The 14,964-nt window shown below is 46.1% G+C and overlaps 1 protein-coding gene across 1 annotated transcript in view; it reads left to right on the forward strand.

Moving 5' to 3' along the window:
- Positions 1–1,241: 1,241 nt before the first annotated feature.
- spz3 (Spaetzle domain-containing protein 3) overlaps positions 1,242–14,964 on the forward strand; it is a 111,975-nt gene continuing 98,252 nt past the window's right edge. Inside the window, exon 1 of the mRNA XM_055062092.2 lies at positions 1,242–1,463. Within this exon, the coding sequence (XP_054918067.1) occupies positions 1,449–1,463 (15 nt within the window). The 5' untranslated portion in view covers positions 1,242–1,448. The remainder of the gene's footprint in view (positions 1,464–14,964) is intronic.

Here is a 14,964-nt window from a genome sequence, read left to right on the forward strand (position 1 = left end):
AGGTGACATGCGTCGCTCGCACCGTCCCACTTTGCTGTGTTGGCTATTGCCGAAATGACGCATTGCAAAGCATCACAGTGATGCATTTTACGTCGTCTTTCAGGTACTGACATGTGCCTTGAGGATCGCGTTATGAAAGACAGCGTATTGTACGACTGGGGAGGGGGGGGGGGGAGGACTTGGCACATGGGCAAGAAATTGAATTTACGGGGGTTTACGTGCCAAAATCACAACTTGGTTATGATGCCCGCCGTAGTGGGGGACTGCGGATTAATTTTGACCACCAGGGGATCTTTCACTTGCCGCCAATGCACGGTACACGAGCGTTTTTGTATTTCGTCCCCATCGAAATGCGACTGCCGCGGCTGTGATTTGATCTCGCGGCCTCGTGCTTAGCAGCGCAACATCATATCCGCTGAACCACCGCGGCGGCTATGGTACCTGGTGCGAGCTCTAGCGAAGCCAGTCATTGTTTGTCTGACCATGTTGTTGGCCTAGTTCGTCATAACTAACTTTACCGTTAATAGTTGGGCTTTACTAAGCACCTAGCAAAATATTTGGCAGCGAGTTATTTATGTTGTGTTAGTAATTGTTCCAGAATACTATATATATATCTATCTATATATATATATATATATATATATATATATATATATATATATATATATATATATATATATATATATATATGGTTAGTATATGGTATGTGCGGGCATCTTATAGCTAGCCAACAATGCGCAACGCGTCCGCACCAGTCATGTTGGAATCTGGCGATATCGCAACCAGACTGGCTGTAAATGCGCCCAACTTGGAATGCTTGTATGGATTGAATGGAGGAACGCGTTTACAACTTCGGCGAGCAGTGGCTCTTCTGTTCTGGGCTACTTCGCCGCGCATGCGAAAGTGGGCGCACAGACGGTGCGCGTATATGAGCGCGCGTGCGGTACAACGGCCCTCACCGCAAACCGTATCGCACCGCAGCTTCCTTCCCTAGAAATTTCGCCAACTTCCCGAGGGGTCGAGTGCGAGGGCCAATGGGAAAGGGTGACCAGGCGGCAGCGTATGTACGCGAAACGTTTCGAAAGCGCCGCTGAGACAAAGGCTCGGGTAGAAAGTGTGCAAGGAAGGAGAAGAAAACGAGATCGGGCGAGGGCGACTCGTGGGAGAGGAGGGCGCCCCCGGCGGGGGAGGCTCGTGCGTGGTTTCGGGCGACGGCGAGTTCGTGAGCGCGACCGGCACTTGCACGGCGACGTAGCGCCAGTCGGGCCCTTGCCGAGTGCGGTTGCGCTTTCTCCCCCGCTGCGAGGCGAGCATCCACGCGGACAGAGCGACGCACCTCGGGTTTACCCACAGCGCGTGGCGGATCGCCGATATTACCCGAGTGGATCATCGTCAGGGAGGCCACGCGGACTGTGAATGGGCTGCGACTCCATGCGGCTAAGAACGACATGGATTGGCGTCAGGTGAGCTTGGAATCCCGGTGCTCGACGGAAGCGCGTGCGGTGGGACAGGCCTCTCGCGCCGGGCTGCCACCCTCGGACGCGGTAGAGATGCACCCCCCCTTTCCCCCATGGAGAAAAAGCTGTCGAGAGAAGTGCACGCGGAATTCATGAGCAGAGACGGCTTTTGCTCTTTGTTGGACACCTACCCAAAGTGTCCAACAAAGAACCTTTTCGAAAAGGAAAGAAAAAAATTATCCGTTATCTCGAAGGCTGATCAGCGCAACTTTGAGACGGTCGCCAAAAGACGTGTCCTCATCTGCATTTTGTAAGCATACAAGCGGCCGTGTTTCCTTGCTGGGCGGTGTCGTGTATAACCTAACAGCCGCAGTAGGTGACCGCATCTAATCGTAGGCGCTAACCAGCAGTGTAGCTAATAAGAATGTATGATTATGTCAACATTACCTGAAGAGTAGTGCCTGTACCAATTCTGAAGATTGATAAAATTAACGTTAGACCTCTGCCCTCACATGTGCTCATAGAGAGGTTTGTATGACGTAAGAAAGAGGTCGCTGCCAGGAGAAGGTACTAATGTAGATAGTTGATTTTCAAAGTATAATTACAAGGGCATTATCACATTCTAAAATAGTTTCTTCTTTCTTTCTATTCTGATTTCTTCTAATGCAGCATTTGGGAAATGTTATGTCATTTTTTGTTATAGTATACCATACGCCATTTGCAAACTAACAATAAGCCGCTGAACCAGTATTAATTCCCGGCGTAATGCCGCTATTGTAACACCTTGTGCGAAGTGGCCACGTTGAGGCTTTATACGCGCTTCTTTAGTTTCCCTCTCTGTATGCTTAACGTATGGAAGGCGTTTAGGTGAACGCGGTACATGACTGTCGAAATGTATCTTAGCGTCACGAAAAAAAAAAATTGGACATATATTCGCTCCAAACGGCTTATGATTGACTGGCCCCAAAGTGCACTGGCTGTTCATGGTAGTCACCAGTATGACACAGAAGGCATCGTCCAATCTTAAGCCATCATAATGTCCATATGTAATCTTAAATGCCGCGTCTCATCGGCTGGCGCTTAGATGGGCTTTGAGTATGCTGCACGATTTTAATGGGAAAGAAGATAAGGCAACTGTCTTAAAATCATCCGAACTATGGTGTGCACGTGAAATCTTTTGTAATAGAGGTCGCTGTTCATTCTGCCACCAATAAGCACACCTGTACTTCTAACGGAACAGAGCGCCTCGGATTTTGAAGATGTGTATATAGTATTGCCGAAGACTTCTGGTAGCCTGTTCCTGAGGAATGTCGCTCGTACGCCGCGGTTGCATTGGAGGATGAGTTGCCTGCAGAGCCAACAATAAGTAAAAGGAATACTGAAAGCAGTCGCGACAAGACCGTGCGGAGTGGGAAGGGTAAGAGCTCAATGGTGACGCATGTTCGCTTGTTCTACGACTTCGAATCCAAAGCACGTGTACACAGGAAGTTACGAAGTAGTTTCATCATACATTTTGGGTCCAGAGCTTGCGTAGTTGAGCGCGTGGCTTGTAAAACCACCTTCCCCTCGTCACAGGCGTCGCGATTCCAGTTCTCCGCTTCCCACACTCACTGCCTCCCTTCCCCCGCTTGGACGACAACGCAAAGTAGCGCACGGCGCGCATTTTCACTTGCTTTGGTATGTCCTTCTGCGGTGTTTTGTTCATCAGGAAGCCCATCAGCGTCAAACGTGTTCTTTTGCAACGCTAAGCCGCCGAAAGTAAACGTTCGCTCTGGAACTATAAAATACAAGACGTTGCATTCTGGTGTACAATTTAACAAAATATATATCCTGCCATACCATAGTGCATCACGCTGGAAAACCAAAATATTTTTTACCTACGACATGTCTTACAGCCAAGTGCAGTGCACGCAAACCGGTAGACTGATTCACTGCCAGGCTAGGACATATCGAAAATTTTCATATTCACAACAAGATTACATACACGGCGTTCGAAAGCAACAAACCTCTGAGGAGATTTTTTTTTTTTTTTTGCAGTGCGGTTACGCATCCCCTGACAACAGAGCTACCGTTCTTTGCTGTTTTTTGCTGTAATTCTGTGCCTGAATAACAAGCGCAAGTAGAAACAATGGCGACAGGGACTCGATATAATTGTGGCGAAAAAGGTCGTACGTAGGTGGGAATCCGTTACTTTTCCACATGGTTCAACAAGGAACAGTCGCGGCTATGCAGCTCACTCTTCGCAGTGGCGTGGACACTATGCATCTTCGCAATTTATTATGTTTCATTTTAAGTAAAATGTCGATTGTATCCAAAATATTTAGTTAGATTAGCGCTCTCGTGAGCGGCGACATGCACCTGTTTTTTCAATGATTTGCGTACCGCCTGTCGCCCTAGCATTGATTTTTTACCGCCACCTATACGTACGTTTCTTGTTAGGACTACCTCTTCCTTGAAGATAGGAAGTGGTTTAGAAGGAACTTTAGTTCCTACAGAACATATAATCTGTTCTTGTTGTATCAACCTCTTTACATTGGAACTAGCGTTTCAAGACACTTCATGTTTCACTCCGACTCTTCAAGTTCTATGCATCATATACCTCCTTATTTGTTAGGCATTAAAGAACAGCTAGCGCGAAATCTAAGATCGTACGTTACATGAAACAATGTAACATATGCCGTCATGTGGTTGCAATTATAATGAACATTAGATTTTTAAGGTCATTCATATTCCCCTTTAGCGCAGGCCTTGTCTCACTCAGATGGCATGCCCTGAAGGAGAACGGCAGTTTTCGTTGCGGTCATCCCCATGCCTTTTTAAAGATATGAGTAGAACATTCATTCAGGTAGCCGCATGTGGTTCGGGTCATAGAAATTTCCAGGCTTAAGCTGTTCAGGAGCTTCCGCTGTTATTTGTAAAATATATTGCTGCGGTAATGGTCGAGTATTGATAGCTGCAGGAAGTGAACTGCTGTTACGAAGCTCTGAGAAGAGAAAAGGATGTGCCCATCCATTTCTGCGAAGAAATTAAAGGCAGCGGCAACCAGCCAGATGCATATACAAAAATGAGACACGGCTGTTACCAGTGTCACATCAGCGCGCCTCCTGGATAGGTTGAGCGACCGCGTCGAAACGACGTTAGTCCCGGGTTCGGACAAAGGAGAATTGTTCTACAACTGCAAAAAAAAAAAAAAAAAAAAACTTTCAGATACGGTTTCCTTCGTAGATTCGTTATACTGTGATGACAATTTTTTACTTTGATAAATCTTTCTCCAGCTTTCGGATTGCCTCAAATCTGACAGATGCGCTTAACACAAAACGCAACCTATTGCCACCATTTCCTGTTAAAGCTCCTTTACGGCGTTGAAACAAAACTGTAATTGCAGTCTTCAGAAATTCCGGCCTCGTATGTCTAAAACAACGGAAGTATAGTTATCGTTACAAAGGCCAATGCAATAGCTCACGCTTAGTGACCCATGTAAAAGCGACCAGACATTATGTTGCTTATAACCAGGCATTCGATTATATTAGTTCGCAACGCCCGAACAACCTAACACAGTAATATGGCTCAGCCAAGATATGTCGCCAAATGGAATACTAATTGTAAACATTACACGCCATCGAGCGTCAAATAACACAGTTATCCTGTTTTCCAAAATGTTGCTTTCGCCTTTCATATTTTCATCGTGTAGTAGATTACGCGAACAGCGCCGTAGGAGTCCGGACTTGGTGTTGTTCGAGAGCTTACGATTCTTGTGACTGCGCGCACTTTCACGGCGACTTACTGCCGTGGCCATGAGTGCTTGACGCTCGTGCAATGGTCCTGCTCGCTTGTTCATATGTCGCTTGAGAAAGGCTCTGTCCGAGCAGCCAAGAAGGGCTGCTCGGACAGAAGGGCTATCCGGTGTGTATTGTAGCGTATTTCCGTTTTTGTAATGCACTTTTGTACCTCACCGCTTTCGCTTTCGTCCCAAATTATCGAGTTATTTATTGCATTTCTTTCTGTTTGTAATATTTTTGACCTGTGGGACATCTCTTTCATGCATGTTTGAAACCATTCCTGTATTTAGCCTCATACAGCGTGGTATAAAAAATAAGGACACTTAATTATATTTAAGTGTTACGACAAAAAATCGGTCTATGGCAACACACGAACTGGGGCTCGTAGAGAGTGCACGTTTGGGAATGCGCCTCATTCCCGCCTATGCGGTAGCGCCCTCGTCTACTATAAGCTGCCTCAGTGTTTCACGCCAGTCTCCGTGCTAATAATGCGGCCAAAATGAAAAAAAAAAATGTACTGTCTACTACTTCATTGCCTCACCTCGACGCCGTCCATTGTATGCTGCCTAAGTTGGCAAACTTCCACTCCCGCCATGTGGTCGCTGATGAAGCTAGGTGTAACTAGTTCTGGCGGCTGCGATATACCAGAAGCACAGCGGATGCCAGCTCCGTGCTACGGGCGGCTGTCTGTGTATCTCAGAAACGACACTTGCTGCTACTATAGCAGGGATGCTGGCTACTATTGCTGTAAGTTACTTAAGCAAGACTTAGAAATAAAGAAGAAAGAACAATCAACGTTCCCGCTATAGGAAACTTTCCTTGTTTAGCTTTTTTCTTCTTCTCCTGCTGTCATACATATGTACGGTCGAGAGCGAAAATCTAAAGGTGATGGTACCAACAGAAAAATCTAATTTCTTCTGGAACAACTGTGCAAAGTGGAATTGTCTTAGTGCATGATGTTGGTGAAACAGGCACACGTAGGCTGTACGACTTAAATAAATGAAAAAAAAAAAACATTCTGGAATTTTACGTGCCAAAATCACGAATCATTATGAGGCATGCCGTAGTGAGGTACTCCGGATTAATTTTGACCACCCGGGGTTCTTTAGCGTGCACCCAATGCACACACAGTGCACGGGTGTTGTTGCATTTCGCCCCCATCGAAATGCGGCGGCCGCAGGCAGAATTTCATACCGCGACCTTGGACTCAACAGCGCAACACCAAAGCCACTATAAGCCACTACGGTGGGTCCACTTCAATTAAGCCTTCATTCGTAGACCGAAAAAGCAAAAAACATTTTTTTTCTTGACACCTGTGGTTCCTAGACTTTTGCTCTCGACTGTGCATTTGATTTTGAATAAACTAAGCTAGTGAACTTATGTTAGTGCTGGGTAAATGCAAAGACGAACATTGTTTATTTCCGAATTTCTTTGAAGACAGTTGGGTGATTGTAGCGCGGGTGGCGGTTCTACAGTATAGCTGGGCCTGGCAAATCGGCCCGCAGTTGTTCCGCCTTGGCTTTTGTACTACGGTAACACAAGTAGCGACGTGAGAAGGGAAGGGTAAAGCGGGATTCCTATTTTTCTGGTTGAAATTTCCTGAGGGTGATGTGGCTTGGCAGCGTAGTGGTCGCAAATGAGCGGCCTAGCACCTCCACCCTATTCCTTCCCCCCCTCCCCCTCCCCCCCAACTCCGTCACTCACACACTCCCACTGTGGAATGAGAGCTAATAGCAATAATTATGTGAAATAAACATATCACGCGCGAAATTTAAGCAAAGTGCTTTTTTATTTATCACTTATGTTGATATCTTAACAATAACGCGAGAAAATGATGTCTTCAAGAACATAAATGATAGCCAAAAAGGCGGCAATTTGGGCGAGTTGGTATGTCATGACTTTTTTAGGCTTGTAGCGCCGCTCAGAACGAGTTGCTCGTTCTGAGCTGCGCTACAAGTCTAAAAAAGTCATAAATAATAGCGTCGTGAGAAGTTGCTCGCAATTACACACCTGCGCATCTTTCTTTGTAATTTCTTTTGTGGCATTAGTTGGAAGTATCGTGAGATATTCTTTTGAAGTAGATAATATCGGCTGTTGCCTTCGTAAATACATCCGTCCCTAATTACCGCCGAATCGCCAATAACAGTTTCTCTGACGACACTTACACTGCTAATCGAATATCGAACCGCTTTTCCCCGGCCAACAAATATTAAACGTTATCACTCGGCGCAGGGCGTGCCTGCATGTATTGATAGTCTCTCGAATGTTATCGATGGCTCTACACTCTAAAAAAAGGTTACACCCTTTGGGGTGTATATCTGACGCACAACAATAATCATCTGCCTTGCTTGCGTTTCGTTTCTTGAAAACGCCGCGCCCGCTACTTTCCTGTCCGCAATGCTATGGCATGCTGATAACGCGCATGCCGTTCGTTACTGGGAAGTACGGGGCTCGCAGCGTTACAGAAAGGAAATGCAGACAAGACAGATGACGTTTATCGTTGTGTGGCAATAGACGACTCAAAGGTTGTAAACTTTTCTTAGAGCTTATCCGTTTTATGTTGTGATGATGATCCTTTGAATTTATTGGTGCAAAGGCCAGATGTGGCCAAAGAGCGCCAAGTTTTATGTTGTCACCGACCCTTGTGTAACCTGATTGTATGCGCGACGCGAACTGTGTAGTACTTTCTGGAAGGCACGCGGGCACCAGCGATTACGTTGGAACCTTCGACCAGTCATGTAGAAAAACCGACGCGCTTGACCCGCTGATCAGGTTTCGACGATCGCCGATTGCGCTCGCCGCTATCGTTGTGCTTTCAGTGTCACATGCTTTCGTGGACACAGGTTCGCCTAATAGTTTGTTTCGTGATTCACAGTGTTGCTACCGTGTTCTTCACAGTCACTACGAGGTGACATTACATCTGTGGCGAAACGTTTAGATTACGAAGACTTGCAAAGGCTGTCATCACTGGCCACTGTTTTTGAGCTATACACTCTTAAACAAATGTACAACCTTTGGGGTGTATATCTGCCACACAATGATAATGGTCATCTGCCTTATTTGCACTCTTAGAAAAATTTACACCCTTTGGGGCGTATCTTGTCCCACAACAATAATCGTCATCTGTCTTGCCCGGGTTTCCTTTCTTTAATGCTGCGGGCCCGGTACTTCCCAGTCACGAACGGCACGCGCAATATCAGTATGACGCAGCATTCTCGACAGGAAAGTAGCGAGCGCCGAGTTTTCAAGAAAGGAAACGCAAGCTAGGCAGATGACGATTATTGTTGGGGGACAAATATACACCCCAAAGGGTGCAACCGTTTTAAGAGTGTGCGTTTCCTTCTTGAAAACGCCGCGCCCGCTACTTTGCCGTCGGGAATGCTATGTCAGTATGATAACGCACATGCCGTTCGTTACTGGGAAGTACTGGGCTCGTATAGCGTTAAAGAAAGGAAATGCGGACAAGAGAGATGACGTTTATTGTTGCGTGGCAAGATATAACCCAAAGGCTGTAATTTTGTTTTAGAGCGTAACATCTCAAGAACAGCTGGTAAGCAAGATAAATTTTGAGAATCCGGCCCTTGTTTTGTGGCCGCGTACGCACTAGTTCCGTTTTCCCAAAAGCAACGAACGGTAGCGTCACTTCCTTGGAATGCATGCGGACACTACCAACGCCACGCCCGCAGCCAATACGTGACTCTGAGAGCCATAAAAGCCTGTAAATTCGGAGGTAAGCAGGATACTAACTTTGGTGGCACGTTGCACCGTTTGCGCTCGCGCCATCAACATTCCCCCGCCCGTCGTCCGTGAGCTGAAAACGGCAATGTGTAATGACGCAAACGTCCCGTGACGTAACTCTGTACTTACTCACTCGTGCAATCGTGTTTCGCTTACATATTCGAGCATTGAACAGCGTCCATGGTCTCACCGTGTAAGGCAGTGCTTTCGTCAAATACGACACGGCTGTAGAATACTCTATAGTGCTGGTTCCCCATTTCTATATTGGCCCTCCTGTTACGCAGAGGCTGTTCTTATTCAATTAAAGATGGGCATTAGCAGAGGGTATATTGGATGAATTTGTCTCAGCCCCAAAACTTTCACGAGGCACTGCCCACACTGCCGATACGGAAGCAGTATAGGCGTTTGTAAACGCGACGACCAGCCTCAAGCGAAAGCCGCCTCGCAATGAGATAAGCCAGGCGGCAGACGAAGGCTTAATGTAAGACCCTTTCGCTTTATACGAACATAGGCCCTGGACGGCTTCCGGTTTAGCTCACTGATGTGTTTAGAAAAAGTTTATTTCAAGAAGAGACGATACGAACACTGAGTCGCAATCACGGTACAATTCCACCAGCACGATAACGTATACAAAATAGGCACGTTTTCAAAGTAGTGTCCGAATCCTCGCTCACTAACATATAACCACATAGACGCACGGAAACGCACAGTTACACATTATCTAATGATTACATCTAACTAATTATCACATATATAAAATGATGTTCTATATATACAGTGTACACAATGGTTATGTGCAATGATGACGTGACAGAGACATTTTACATAATTTTGCAATGATGGTACGAGATGTGCATATACAACAATGAGCATGTGTACGAGAGCACGCACACACAGAAATCACGGGCGCCTACATTTTGTGCACAGTCAGTGAATACTTTTGATGGCCTGGCGGCATTGGCGGCGATATCGAGTGGCAGGAGTGCGTTAAAATCTAAGCCCGCAGATTTTCAGCACTTTTCCTCTGTGCATAACGACAATTTTACAAGTAAAAGTTGCCGTAAGTTATACGAGAAATTTTATCTACTAGCCTTGAGGAATAATGCGCATGTCTTTTATCTCAAAACTTAAAGATGGGCTTTCCGCACAGTAGAACAACTTAAAAACGCGCTCTGTGTTCCGGCGCAATGGACTGATAAGGCCCGTGACCGGAAGTTTCTTGGGGCCGCACTTTCGCTGCCGTTATCGCGCGGTCAAGACAACGCATCCTATGTAGCGGGCCTGTGCACTCTGTTTTATGGGCTCATGGTACTTGGACCAAAATTTTCATTGCCAAGCCCGGCGTGACGAACGCGGTGACGTCGAAATTCCCCCGGCTTGCTCGGGAGCATGTGGTTTCGTGCAATGATTACTAGAGGGAACTCTGGTGTATATGAGAGCTGCAAAGTTCAGCCAGCGTGGGAATAATGGTTAGTACATGCATTCGCCTAAACTTCTTCCTTCTGGATTCAAACGGCTTTGTGATCTTGCAAACGCATCATTTTAAACAAAGTAGTGTGTTATAAATAAATAAATAAATGCCATTAATATAGCCCGATGGCAGGTTCCGAACACAGGACGTCTAGTAATGAAGCTGGATATCGAAACCTTGACGCTACGGATGCATGCGTCGACAACCGGCCATGGAACACCCTTACAAATATCTCGCGGGCAAGCGAACGCGTTGAGACGCTTGGCGCGTTTCGTTTTGGCCCCTCGACAGGCTGCAATGCTGCAATTAGTAGTGATTATGCGTGTTCATGGGGTCTTCTGCATTTATACAAGTAAAGATTGCTTTGAACTTTCAAACAATGAAGGCAGGTAAAAGCGTAATAAACAAAGCCGCAAGAACGTCTCAAGCCACAAGCACGAAGACTAGACAAATCCGTGTACTTCTCATCATTGCCATGGTGCATGGCTGGATCGCAGCGCCCGAGTTCCCTTTAGTATTTATTGTAGGAAACTCTACGCTCGGCAGAATCCCCACTAGATTCCATGGGCAAGGTAGCTTGACTTCGTGGATCAATGTGCACCGGCCTTCTGTTATCTTAGGAGGCATTGTTCAAGCGGGTCAAGGTAGTGCAGACAGGAGTTGGCAAATCCTACTCTGTTAATGACTTATTGAAAGTAGCGCAGTTGGAAAAGGACACAAATAATGAGGACCCATTTTAAATGCTTTAGCATTAGGAGTGTCCAAGTGGAAATAAGTGTGGGTGGGTGAATTTTTTATGTATATATATATATATATATATATATATATATATATATATATATATATATATATGCAACTGACGGCGGTCTGCCCCAGACCATCGTCAGCTGCGCTTCGCTCCTCGAGGAGGCAGGTCGTGTGTCGAGTATGGTCTCGAATAACACCTTCAAATGTGGTGAACGCGGTTTAAATCATGTATCCGTGACCTCAGAGAGGTGCGACGTACTGCTGACAAATTTCTCTCGCATTGACCACTAAACTGCCACTGACTTTTTTCTGTCCCCGTTTTCCAAGAGCGGCGCTTTTGTACAAAGTCATGAATGTCCCATCAGTACTTGTTAAACACTGTGTTCCACTGGCCTAATGTACTGCGTCGAGCAAGTATAGGAGTAGTTGCCGCGCTGCCTCAAGACTCAATCACACCGGCGACTTGAAGAGGTCGCGCGACCATTTGCGACTAGCGACCAAAAAGCGACTGAATTCGGGCGATGCTCACACCGCCAAGCCCGGCTGAGCGCAACCTGCAAGTCGCATTCCCGCAGATTATCGTTCTCAGCGAAACTATATAGGGATCTACGCAGTTCGCGCGCACTTCGGTGGCTTCGCGTTCCGGCATCAGCCATGGATTTTCATTCGAGCAAAGAGGAAGACGTCGTCACTGCGCTGATGTGCTCTGCCGTGGTGTCAGCTGTGGCAGCGCGGAAGCTTCCCAACAAAAAGCGACGCTAGTAGGTGCGCCCGTGCTTCCTTTCGCGATAAGTGGCCGGCCATGCTAGCCGCCTCCTACACGAGCTCCGTGCGCATCACGAGGAGTATTATCGAGAGTATGTTCTAATTTCTCGTTCGCCTTGTGTGGGAATAGGTGCATACTTTTTGTGCATTCGTTTGCAGCTATTTTGATTCCTGCGAGTGCTACCGCGTACATTCGACATATTGCTGGAACTGCTGCGCCCCAGCATCACGAGTCAAGATACCAGTTACATTCCTGTCATGGTGGCGTGGACTTTGTATTTTGTGCGACGCAGGAGGACGCCTGGTGAAAACACAAGATAACTTTCGGCACCCCGCTGATTGGTTTAAAAGTTTTGCGACCATGGTCGACCAACTTGGTCGCGCGACCGCTGTCAGTCGCCGGTGTGAAAGAGCCTTCACAGTGCACGTGCGTCGTATTTCTGCATGGGGCGCTTGTGTATTCGAATATTATGTCGTGCTTTGGCCTACTTAGACGTGACGAACTAGATAAGGGACGCTTAAAGGACGTACATGCAAGTAAAAAAGAAATGAAATATTATGCAGATTCAACGCACAAGTATGAATTCTGTGCGGTATTCATGCAGGATACAGATACGTCGAAACGGTTGGCTTCAGTACAGCAACCTCTTCAACTTCAGCATTCATAATACCGCACCTCAACAAACAAGCATCGTTTAAGCTAGCTCGTGCGACTTCGTCCACAATGGCAGAACTGTTCGCAATCCTATGTGCGATAAAACTTATATTGACAGTAAGAGATGCGCAAAAATGGGTAATTTTCAGTGATTCACAGGCGGCTCTAACATCAGTCTGCAGCACAAAAGGAAAACAATCAGTGATAGTGTAATATACGAAACACTTAAGGACCTCACGAAGGCTAGCCAAGCAAAGCATGAAATAGCATTCCAGTGGATACCAAGGCATTGTAACATTCCTGACAACTCAGCAGCCGATGAAGCAGCACGACAAGCGCACCTCAAAGATGACGTGGTTCCGCTCCCAATATCAAAGAATGAATTACACTGTACTATAAGGACGTCTTTCAGAATGTCTAGAAATACGTGGTTTGATCAGAATTCTAAGAGCTCGAATTTGTATCATATTGATCCGTTTATTGAATTCAAATTTTCCTTGTCATCAGACAGAAATATTGAACCCCTTATTCATCGATTAAGGCTTGGTACTGCCTACACAAAACATTTCTTACACAGAATTGGCCGTACGGAAACCCCCGAATGTGATTGTGGATTTGTAGACGAAGATATATATCACCTCCTTCTAGATTGCCCCCATCACGACACACCAAGGCGCCGACTTAGTTCAACCCTAATTACATTAGACCGCAGACCTTTCAGGTTAAAGAAACTTTTGGGTCCTTGGCTCACAACGTCCTCGCAGAAGAGCGCTTTAAAAGCACTAAAGACTTTTTTTTGAAGACAGCGGCATCGTTGGCCGTTATTAACGCTTTTATTATTCCTTTCATTTCAATGTCGCTGTATATATGCATGTGTTTGTGGATTATGTTATGTTGACTGTTCTGCTGTGACTATATGTGATAATGCATTTACACGATGTATGTAGCACCCGCTGACTAGAGACTGCGTTATTAGGTGAAAGTATCATTTGTCTTTTTGATACTTTTTTCTAGACAACTGTAGAGTCATTTAACTTCTATATTGTATGTACCATGTGCTTCTTACGTCATAGTGTTACTGTGAAAACGTTGTTTGACAAGTCCTGGTGCTTCTATGAAAAGGTTATGTGATATGTAATCCTGTACCCTGTATGTTGTAAGCTAGACCCTTTTAAGAGCTAAGGAGTAGCCGGCGCCATAAATTGTAAGTCAACATCTCCTTATATCATATCAATAAAAAAATTCATGTGAAGTTAAACACTTTTTAACAAACAGCGATTCCTATAATTTTGTTTCCTTTCATCCTATTCGAAGGAAAATGTCGCGCATCTTTATGTTTATTCATCACAAATGCCGCAGCTTTATTCTTATGCAAGCTTAATGTTTATCCTCTACACCGCTCACAAGCTATGCCGAAATGCAAACACAAAATCAGGCACAGTGTCGGATGTCTGCACAGTTAGCCGACGCGGTGGCTTAGCGGCTATGGTGTTGTACTGCTAAGCACGAGGTCGCGGGATCAAATCCCTGCCGCTGCGGCTGCAATTCGATGGGGGCTAAATGCAATAACGCCTGTGTCCCGTGCATTGGGTGCATATTAAAGAACCCCTAGCGCTCAAAATTAATCCGGAGTCCCCCACTATGGCGTGCCTCATAATCAAATCGTCGTCTTGGGCGTAAAACCACCAGAATTCATTCATTCGTCTACACAGCGATGTCACGTGGACGAAAACGATGTATGATGCCTGTTGAGTGAAGAATTGCGATGACGTGTATGCTCAAAGAAGTGCGACACATATCTAGCTAGATTTAACGATTCTGTAGTAACCTCTACTTGTGTCTCTTGTGTCACAGTGGAGCTACACGACGGCACACGAAACAATTTGGCGAAAGAGCTGGGCCTCACTTTGTAGTTCGCTGCATACGGCAAGCGGTTTCGGAAGTTTATGGCGCATACTGAAGGCTCTCCGAACTCCTGAGATCTGCACGAATCCAGCTGCTGCTATGTGCATAACGACCCAACGGTCACCAAAAATTCTCACTTAAGCATTTGCCTACTTTTTCGTATTTGCTATGTCAGGAGACAACACAAACGGCGACCTTAATTCTCTGTCACGGTAGTCACGGTACCACAACCTCCTGCTATGGTCCTGCTTGCGAGATGAATGAGGCGAGCTTTACTCTCGAGGAGCTACGCTATGCGCTTAGCCTTTCTTAACGCCGCACTGACACCCAGGAGAAGAAGCTGTCACGTGTCACGTACCAAGCCTTACGAAACATCGATGAGGCCTTTTATCAGCTTAACTTGGACGAATATAATGGAGTGTCGCGAACGAGTCAGATCCCTAACGA

Source organism: Dermacentor andersoni, chromosome 1 (genome assembly GCF_023375885.2).
Source record: "Dermacentor andersoni chromosome 1, qqDerAnde1_hic_scaffold, whole genome shotgun sequence".
Lineage (NCBI taxonomy): Eukaryota > Metazoa > Arthropoda > Arachnida > Ixodida > Ixodidae > Dermacentor > Dermacentor andersoni.